The 9,714-nt window shown below is 33.0% G+C and overlaps 1 protein-coding gene across 2 annotated transcripts; it reads right to left on the bottom strand.

The window, feature by feature from the left end:
• Window positions 1–5,930: 5,930 nt before the first annotated feature.
• On the bottom strand, window positions 5,931–9,379 carry LOC149399701 (endonuclease/exonuclease/phosphatase family protein). 2 transcript variants are annotated; one of them, XM_089613913.1, is made up of 9 exons: window positions 9,067–9,379; window positions 8,777–8,982; window positions 8,447–8,532; window positions 8,055–8,170; window positions 7,816–7,896; window positions 7,475–7,675; window positions 7,200–7,351; window positions 6,479–7,098; window positions 5,931–6,304 (listed from the first exon to the last, which is right to left on the bottom strand). In XM_089613913.1, exons 1-9 carry the CDS (start codon window positions 9,288–9,290, stop codon window positions 6,233–6,235), a joined length of 1,758 nt encoding a protein of 585 aa, XP_089470039.1. In that variant the 5' UTR covers window positions 9,291–9,379; the 3' UTR covers window positions 5,931–6,232. The 2 variants fall into 2 exon arrangements, with proteins under 2 accessions (XP_089470039.1, XP_089470040.1); XM_089613914.1 differs by having other exon boundaries at window positions 8,777–8,971; window positions 9,071–9,379.
• Between the last annotated feature and the right edge of the window lie 335 nt (window positions 9,380–9,714).

Raw genomic sequence — 9,714 nt, 5'->3', positions numbered from 1 at the left:
CGATGCGTCTCCGTCAATGAAGCTTTTCCGTCGATGAAGCGATGATGAGAAGAACTTGAAATCGAGAAGAAGAGGCGCTCAATAATGTGACGATCATCGTGAATTTCCACCGAGCTTGTCGTCGGAGATCTATTCCGATCATCGAGGAATCGGGGATGACGAAGTGTGTTTCTCTAACCTAGAAAATCGAATGCGGAAATTCGCTCTGATACCATATTACATTTCTAGGTTAGGATAGATAGAAATTGGATTTGAGAATTGGGGAAAAACTAGCTTTCATCTTGAATGATTGAGAGTGAAAATGTTTATTCCAATCTTATGAGAAAAGTACAAGAATAAAGCTTTATATAGCCATGAGATATTAAAGAAATAAATGAAAATACAATGAAAGAAATAAAAAAAAAAACAACATATCGTGCTTATCGTTTAATAGACATAAACGACACATACAAACATATTTGATCTCAAATAGAAGAAGATCCCATTTTGGTGATCTTTACTTAAAAAAAATAAAAACAAATCCAATTTTATACTCATGTGTCTAATTTAGTATAAATTATAGTCGTTGGTCACACAAGTTTAATGGTCATGCTTATTAATATCTTACCGTATAGTTTGAACATATTTACGGTATTTTCCGGAACTTCAGATCGTGAAATTTTATCTAGCTATATCATATATATATATATATATATATATATATATATATATATATATATATCATGTTATACCTTGCTGAAAACGAACACACGTCTTCATGCATCGATGATGTTATGACTTTTATTCAAGGATAAAATGTTACGATCAGTTTGTTATTTTCTATAATTAGATATAACATGAAAAAAATTACGAAAATTTTGAATTTTATATTTATTTTACCCGTGCTATATTGCTCTTTAATTTTATAAATTTATTTTGTGTATACACCGCGAACATAAGCAATGATGTTGCACTGAAGAATGTTACGATTACAATTGTAATATAATATACATGGTACGAAAGTCAGTTTTGTGTTCCTTGCTAAACTTTCTTTTATATACATAACTTTTTTTTGGATATCTAGATTCGATCCTTTTTACATTACTAAACTTTGTAAGCCTAAAGCATATAAAATTGAGCTTTGATCTTTCTACAAGTGCCAATTTCTATTTCAATCATAAACATGTTACACACACACAGACACAACATAAGATTTTTAAAGTTGTCAAATTATTAAAGGCATGAAAAGAGACGAAACGTTTTTGGAAATTGAAATAAATTGGTCATGGATGATATCTCTGTAGTGTTATGAATATTTATATTTTAATCGGAGTGACACGCATAAAAGCAAGACGTTATTTTCCTTTGATTGCCTATAGATATATTTTCTTGAAAAAGAATGGGTTGAGACAAATATATCCTCATCGTCATTGTTCTATCTATGTAGATAATTTTCTTAGCGAATTCAACTGTTAAATGTAGATAAAAATGAACTGTTTTAAAGCAAAATTATCAGAGTGCAATTCATAATTACATAGTATGTGTGTGTAGTGAATTTTTCTTACATGATATCAAGAACTGATATAATAAATTATTGTTTTTAAATTTATTGTCACGCTAAAAAATGACATATGTCCTTTTTACTAAAAAAAATTATTAAATTGTTGACTCCGAAATTCGGTAATTATTTTTGCAAGTATTGTCTTATATATATTTAAAAGTAGCTTTTATTATTGTGACCGGCCCATTTTTTATAATACAGATTCTATTATTAAAATATATATATATATATATATATATATATATATATATATATATATATATATATATATATAAGTAGCCTTTATTATTATCATTGTTTCCTCTCTCTCTGATGCTTAGAGTACACACACAACACACACACTGTTTCATTTTAATCTCATCCAAAAAAGACGTGGGTTTGTATGATATTGAGATTGACATATGCACGTCTTCTCTTGAGCTTCGATAATTGATCAATTTTTATTTCTTCAGAAAATAGATTATACTACACAAACATTCAACTGTGTGCAGTGGCATTACACCAATCACGTTTATGTACGCTAAAAGTCAACAAATAACAAAATCCACGAATCAAATTTTCCTTCGAGCAATTAAGTCCACTCTCTCTGTTTTTTTCTCCTTTATTCTTTGTGAATTTGATGGTACAGCGCATTGTTTCTAGAAGAAATCGAGGCAGTATCTTTAGCCAATCCACATAAATAAAATTGAAAATAAAACTTTAGTCTTTTATTTATGAGAATTAAATGCACTATTAAATACCATTTGTATGCCACGGTACCGTTGAAATCAAACTCTTTTCTTGCCCTAAATAATAAAATAAATGCAAAAATTTAAGAAATAATACGTGACTAAAATCTTTGTCAAAATTGATCAAAACGATGCCACATCCCACATATCATAAAATAATATAACTATCATGTAAATTTTAAACAAATATTATGAACATATATTCTAGACAGATATATTTATTTATTATGCATATCTTACTCCACAAATGTTTATGCAAAAGACAGTTAAAAGATGAAAAATGGCTGTCAATTTGACACTAATTAGATTCGTGAAAAATCCGACTGATTAGACTACTTGAAATGTTGGATTTGTAATCTATTGTTTTAATCATTTTTGCTGTAATATTTCTGAACGATTCAGAATATTTCAAAGATTTTAAACTTTATACGGTAGGGAAATATTTTTAGCATGTTTAAAATCTAGTCATATTTTATGACGTGACCTCATTAATTTTACATGATTATCTTTAACATTTTCATACGTTAATTTTGGTAATCATACGTTAATTTTGGTAAATGACCAATTTATCAAATAAAGGTCATTTACAAAAAATAACGAAACGTTGACTATTTTTTTAAAATCAAGTTTGAAATTGACTAAATAGCTACGGCATATTATGCATATTTTGTAGATTATATATATATATATGTATATATGTTAAGTTAATTAGGAATAAGAACAAAGTTAGAGTTATGATCTATACACATAATTGTATTTGGCTAGTTACACTATTGATTATAATCATTTTGAATAGAGAATTGTTCCATTTTTGTTTTTTTTTTACTACATCTAGTACTAAATTTGTCACAGATAATCTCATTTTTTGTGACAAATTTATCATAAAATCTATATTTTTATGACAAATTTTGTAAATTTTTTTATTTTACTGTGTAAAAATCATATAAAATAGTAATATGTACGTCGAATTCCCTATTGAACATGTCCAAACTTCTGGTCTATTGGAAATAAAACAGAAATAAGAATAAAAGTTCAAAACAAGCATATGTTATATGTATATGTGTGTGTATGATTATGATATATATATATATATATATATGTTAGTATATATATATATATACACACACATGCATATATATGTTAGTAAAAATATCATTGTCAAATATAATACTCTAGCTGTAATATTCCTAGTTATATACAGACATGATTTTAAAAATTATGTTAGATAACTTGCCCAGATAAGTATAATTATCTCTTTAGACGAAATTCTTCCCATCTACTTAAAAGACGCACATAAAGTTGAGAGTCTTACTTTAAAATAACATGCGGGCGTTTTTGTGGCACTGTTTGCTTATATTTACGAAGATGGAATAGCCACCATTCAGTCTTTCTATGTTATTGGGAAATTGATAGCAATAATATTATTTACTTGATGTTTATCAAAAATCATCTAAAACCTAAATACTGAGGAATTTGATATTGTATGCCATCGTGTCTCAAATTCATTTTTTAATACTCACCCAGGACTAAATTTGAAAATTATACACGTCTTTCTATTCTAAAAGAAACAAAACAAAAAAATCTTATAGACCTCAATATGTTTATCTCTTTTCATTGTTATTAGTCTCTCAAACTTGCAAAAACATTATAAAATCTTACAAATATTGGACATCATCGCAAATAATCGCCCAGAAGAAATATTGCATTGTTGTCGCAAATAATCTAATTTTCAAAGAATAGATAGGAAAGCGAAAAACATTGTAGATGAAAAACTGATTTAATCTTAGATAAAGAAATTTACATGTTGATTGTGGTATCTATCAAAAATTGAAGAAAACTTTGAAAATAGGCTTTAATGTAATTTAAATTTTTTGGAGATAACAAAGAGACAAAGTAAGAGAGAATAACGAGATTGGGAGTAAAAATAGAAGCTAAGAAGGAGAAAAGAAAATGTATTTAATGCAAATTTATTCGAAAGGAAATTCTTATGTAACTTTTCAATAATGTAATTAGGATCTATAAAATTCAACTATGATTGTGTCTAAATCAAATTTATGTATCAAAATGAATGGCCGGTATTGTAGAGCGAGATTCGGATAAGAATCTAGTGGTTTCTATGATGGTTTGACAAAGACAACTATTACGATTGGAAATGTATGATTTTGAATATAATGAACGATATTTTTTGTTTGCAATAGTCTTGGCGTATTGCACTAATCCAAAAAAGACATGACATAAGTAATGACTCAACATGATATGTAGAGATTGAGAATATCGATTGGGAAATTCTCAACTTGTTCACTTTGACCCTCAACTTGCTCACTCTTCAATCTTCATGGAGAGGGTTTTTTTTCCTTCTTTTTCTTCTATTTTTTTGTTTAATTTACTTTGACGATACGCAACTCGTTTCTGCCTTATCCTTTAGAAGGAAATTTATCTAGAGTCTTCTTCGCTTGAGACTCGTAGCCTAAACGATGCGCAACACGAAATTTTGAAGTAATTAGAAATTTACAAACATTAATTATATCTCACGAGTGGGGTTTTTTAAGACTTTCATTTAACGTTCATAAAATTAAGTATAGTGATTAGTGACCCTTTAAAATAAAATATAATAACTCTAATCTAAGAGCGACCATTCGTAGTGGTGAAATGGTACTTTTATCTCAGTAGTGGAAAATCATATTATTGTATTATTGATTTTTTGGTTTATATCCTTATTAAGATTATGTTTGCCCCGACATTCATAGTCTCATTCATTAAATATTTTAGCCCATTTCATATTTAAAATAATAATACATTCATTCAAGTAACTATCATGATTCATGAAAATGAAAGCTTCTCTCTCATTCACTGTTTTAGGCCATAAAACACTGAAGAATGTCTTCTAACGATATTGGGCCCCACTCAACAAGTGAATCAAACACGCTTCAATCTTTTGATTTCTTTCTTCACAACTTGGCCAGTAACCAAATAAACTATAAAATAGCTCACCAGTAGTTTTTTTTTTCTTCTTGCTATAACTTATTGAGCTTAAGTGATTTTGATCATATACCTTTTCAAGTTTGGAATTATGCGAAGACAATTGCCAAATTATGTCACGGTCACACACATACTTGTACGCTTATAGAAGTCACTACAAATAGTATTATATATATCACTCCACACGAATTTTCAATCAAATGAATTTTAAGGCTCAAATTACACACAAAGGGCCTTCGGAGAAAAATTAAGAACCAAAGCTTTCCTTATTACAAGTTAAAACTAAAACAAGCATATGACCTTTTTCAGATTGCATGTACTTCCGAATTGTTTATGATTTATCTGTAATCAAGCACATACGCAAAAGGTAATAGAAACTTCTGTAAAAGTTCAAAGAAAGAACTTCATTTGTTTTTTTCGTAACCAAGGAACTTCAGGTTATGGTATACCAGTCAAATATCCATTAAGTACACTTTTGGGAGGAAAAACCACTAGTCTTGTTATTTTATCTTATTATTTGAATGATTTAACTGTGGTTTAGGGTTGAGTTATGGGATTTAGAGAGTAATATAAGCGCCTAGCCAATTAAGTGTAGTAGTTGGGTTATTTAATCCCCTAACGAATCAGAAGAAAAACAACATCATCATGAATTGAAAATATGTATAAAAAAATGTTAAGGCTTGTTTGAGAAAAGTTCAGAAACAAAATATTTTTCATTTGACTTGACTGGAAATGAAATCGATGGTGTCGTCTAAGGGCGAAAAAACAGAAGACATACAATCTAATTCAAGAAGTACTTCGAGACTAAATGGTTAAGATCAAATATTTGTATTTATATGCATTTAATAATTAGAGGGTTTACAGGAGTTGTATTACCACAATCTTTTAGGAGTAGGTCTCAGTGCTTACTGCTGAACAAACCCGTCTTGTCATCTCATAACACATCGTCAGAACGAAGGAAAAATCGTATCGATTATCGATATTATCAGGTCCCTCGTGATTTTGAAACAGCCCATTTAAAATAACCACAGTTTGCTTCTAGATTAGATGAAGGTCCCTGGACAAGAAACACAAAGAACAATCTCTTAGTTACGTTGGCTTCAGCTTCAGATTCAGCTTCTAAAGTTCCCACAAAAAAAGACCCGAGTTTCAAGACGTATAGCATTTAATTAAAGTTGCTTGGAAATTCACGCATAGTGGATTCATTTCTGCCGAGCATAAAAGAATATACCTCGGCTCGTGCACAGACATAAAAACGGCGGCTGTAATTCGGGCCTTGTTTCTTCACGACTCGAGCAACACAAGGTTCTTTATGACCCTTGCAAAGAGGTATGCTATTCTGCATCCTCTGCTGTATCCTTTGCCACTCCTGTAAAGCAACGCTGTTCTTCTCAGAGGAACATGTATTCACTTCATTCTGGTCCGGAGTTGAAGCGCTTGGGTTCAAGCTCAGTTCATGTGTCTGGGGACTATCGCTCTGACTAAGGTTCTCGCTTTGATCATCATCACCCGCAGGAGAATCGCCTGATTGATGACTAGGCTCCAGAGTATCTACCCGATTGGCTTTTGAATCATCTTCGCATTCGTTGACAGAATCGCTATGGACTGAACTTCTCTGGAAAAACGATTTCAGCGTGAGTTGGGACCATTGGTCCTTCTTTCCTTTCTTCTTTGAAATCTGAGCTACGGATACTTGGCCCGAAGAAGATAAATCGGAGAGATTGCATCGGTCTAGAGGTCTTTTCACTTTCTCTGCACAACCCTCAAGAGGAACGTCTTTATTGGAAAATGAAGTGGGCACTTCACTGAGCTTCATTTGTGATATAACTTGTCTTTTCATCCATGTGGACGCTGCATAAGGTTAAGGTCTCATTCAGCCAAGTAACAAAGCATTATGAAACTATACACATGAAAAAGAGCATAATCTACAAACGATGAGAAACTTATTGTACCGAGAGTTTGTTGGACGCCATAGATCATAGGGATATATCTAGCAGATAATGGCGGGGTGTTATGCCGTGGGACATTAGGAATTCGCAGTAGACTCGCATAAACAGGAGCGTGGTCAGAACCTTCTAGCTTCATCCGCTGCCCTTCTTTACACCTTTTATTATCAGAGACATTGTTCCAAATATAGATAAATGAGCGTTAATAATCTACACGAAGCAGAGCAAAGAAAAAAAAATCACTCCTATAACGTGAGCGTTAATTCGCTGCAATGTATTACCGGAGTGAAGTTCCAGGTTTCCATCGTTTGTATTGTGTAAGTATGTCACACTCGTCAATGTGACAAGAGAAAAAGCTATGGCCTTCTTCGTTTTGCTCTTGGTGTAAGCAAGACCCAGCGCATAGAATGTGGTCGATTCTCGACCCGTAATTAAACTCTTCTGCACCGCTACTTTGGGACCAGCATGTGTATGCATCTCGTCTGCAATATAGAAAGCCAATTAGCTATTGAGTTTCTCCGTGATAGTCAAAGAGAGCTTATTAAAGTGGAGAAAAAAACATAAAACACGAGCCGTTATCCAAATGACTTAAAAAGCTCTACAGTACATGCTTTACACCTACCTATCAGGATGTCTACCTCTGAAAACATCAAAGAAATTGCCTCCGTTGTCAACTAGCATAGATCTGAACCATCTTCTGAATCTACAACCAAGTTTTCACACAAACATTTTAAGGATAATCCTCTCATCTGTAAAAGAATATATAAAAATGTAGCATACATAGTTGAGGGTTAAGAAAGATATAAAAAGGGCCTATAATATATTGGACCCAAACTGCAAAGCATCTGAGCGCAAGCTTACTCGTTATTTTCAAAATCTGGCCCTGCTTCACAACGGTCATACAAAGTTGGTGCAATGTTTAGATCACCCACAACTAACACTCTTCTTCCCTGAGACAGCAAACTTTCCCATCTTTTCTACACCAAATATAGAAAGTTAAATACTTATTCTACTGCCGAATCTATAGAATAGATTCCACTAGTTAATGGTTTGAAGACTCTGAGACTGAGTAAATATGACAAAGAATACTGTTTTCAGTATAAGATAAAGCCCCACATGAATATTCCTTTGATCAGAGTCTTACAAGAAAAAGAGAGACAAAATTGTAATTACTAGGCTTCCCTAAACATGATAAAACTAGACAGTTTTTTTCTTAAAGATCAAATTTTCTTTGCAAGGCGAATTTCCATTACCTGCATTATCTTAAAGAAATTCATCTTAAACTTGATCCTCTCCAAATCATCGCTTGTAGCTCGAGGCCCGTAGACATTGAACAAAACTGGCCAAAAAAAAAAAAAAAAAAAAAACCTAAGTTTCCAAAACCATAATTCATCAATAAAACCCCTAAGTTTTAAGCATTTCAGGATCTATTATAAGTCAAACCTCACACCAAGCTTAAAATTTTGCAAATGCTAACCAAATTTCAACATTTCAATCTCTCTTGAAGATACAAGTCGTGGACTTTTAGTCCAACAATATGTTATACGTCAAATAAAAGTAAGCTTTTGAAGCTACATTCTCACCAAAGTGACTGTGATCGGTGACCAAACAACGTCCTTCTCTGTCGACCTTGAGAAAATCGTCGTTCTCAAACTCCTCAAGCCCTGCGATAGCGACACTCCCCGAGAGAATTCCGGTGAATCCCTCCTCCGCCGCAATAGGCAACGCCGATTCATCGCTGGAAAACGCCGATTTTACTCGGCAAAAAGTTGCTACACCTGAAGAAACACTCCAAATCAGAAGCAACGACGACTGGCATTTTGGCTGGTTCGATTAGGTCTCGTTGATAAATTTCGTCGAACACCTTGCTTACCTACCGGAATAGCCGGAGCGACCTCGCTCGGAGGTGCGGGTGCAAGAGAAGAAGGACTCGTATCCCTCTGCGGCGGCGAGATCAGCGGTGAGCTCTGAGCGGCGGAGCTTGGTCTCCTGAAAGCAAACGATGTCGGCGTCGAAGGAATCGAGGAGTTTGAGAAGAGAGCCGTGCTGCGAGATTCGAGGTCTCAAGCCATTGATGTTGTACGTCACGATCTTCATTGTATATAAACTGGGAATCTTTATTTTATTTATTTATTTTCTTTTATGAAGAAGAAGAAGACGGAGAAGGAGGAGCTTGGAATCTTGGCACGTCACTCGGTAACTAACCACCGAGAGCTTAATCAACGACAATAGTTATATGTCGTTCTTTCTATACAACATATCAAAACCAAGGATCGAAATACCGTTACCGTTACCGTTCCGACCTTTCGAATTTACTGGTAACCCCCGGTACCGTAAAGGAATACCGGGGGAAGCAGGAAAAAAAAAGGAAACCGGTACCGTTGAACTTACCGTTACCGTAGAGAAATACCGTCAAATACCGTATTTACCGAGGGGAATTCAGAAAAGAAATATACATAAAACATACAAAGTACGTATGATAAAATTCATAAAATTAAAAATAGTGTACAATGTTTCAACA

This window comes from Urtica dioica, chromosome 4, assembly GCF_054948205.1.
Source record: "Urtica dioica subsp. dioica isolate 48M chromosome 4, U.dioica_male_clone48M_v1_H2, whole genome shotgun sequence".
Classification (NCBI taxonomy): domain Eukaryota; kingdom Viridiplantae; phylum Streptophyta; class Magnoliopsida; order Rosales; family Urticaceae; genus Urtica; species Urtica dioica.
The sequence above is the reverse complement of the archived record's forward strand: the minus strand, read 5'-3'. Positions and strand labels throughout refer to the sequence as shown.

What these genes read in the sequence shown, in the direction of transcription:
- LOC149399701 (XM_089613913.1), bottom strand. Translation starts at nt 9,290, where the DNA reads ATGAAGATCGTGACGTACAACATCAATGGCTTGAGACCTCGAATCTCG. An exon ending in AAACCTGGAACTTCACTCCG is followed by an intron (nt 7,352 to 7,474) that starts GTAATACATTGC and finishes TGATAATAAAAG; the next exon opens with GTGTAAAGAAGGGCAGCGGA. An exon ending in ATGTCTGTGCACGAGCCGAG is followed by an intron (nt 6,305 to 6,478) that starts GTATATTCTTTT and finishes TTTCTTGTCCAG; the next exon opens with GGACCTTCATCTAATCTAGA.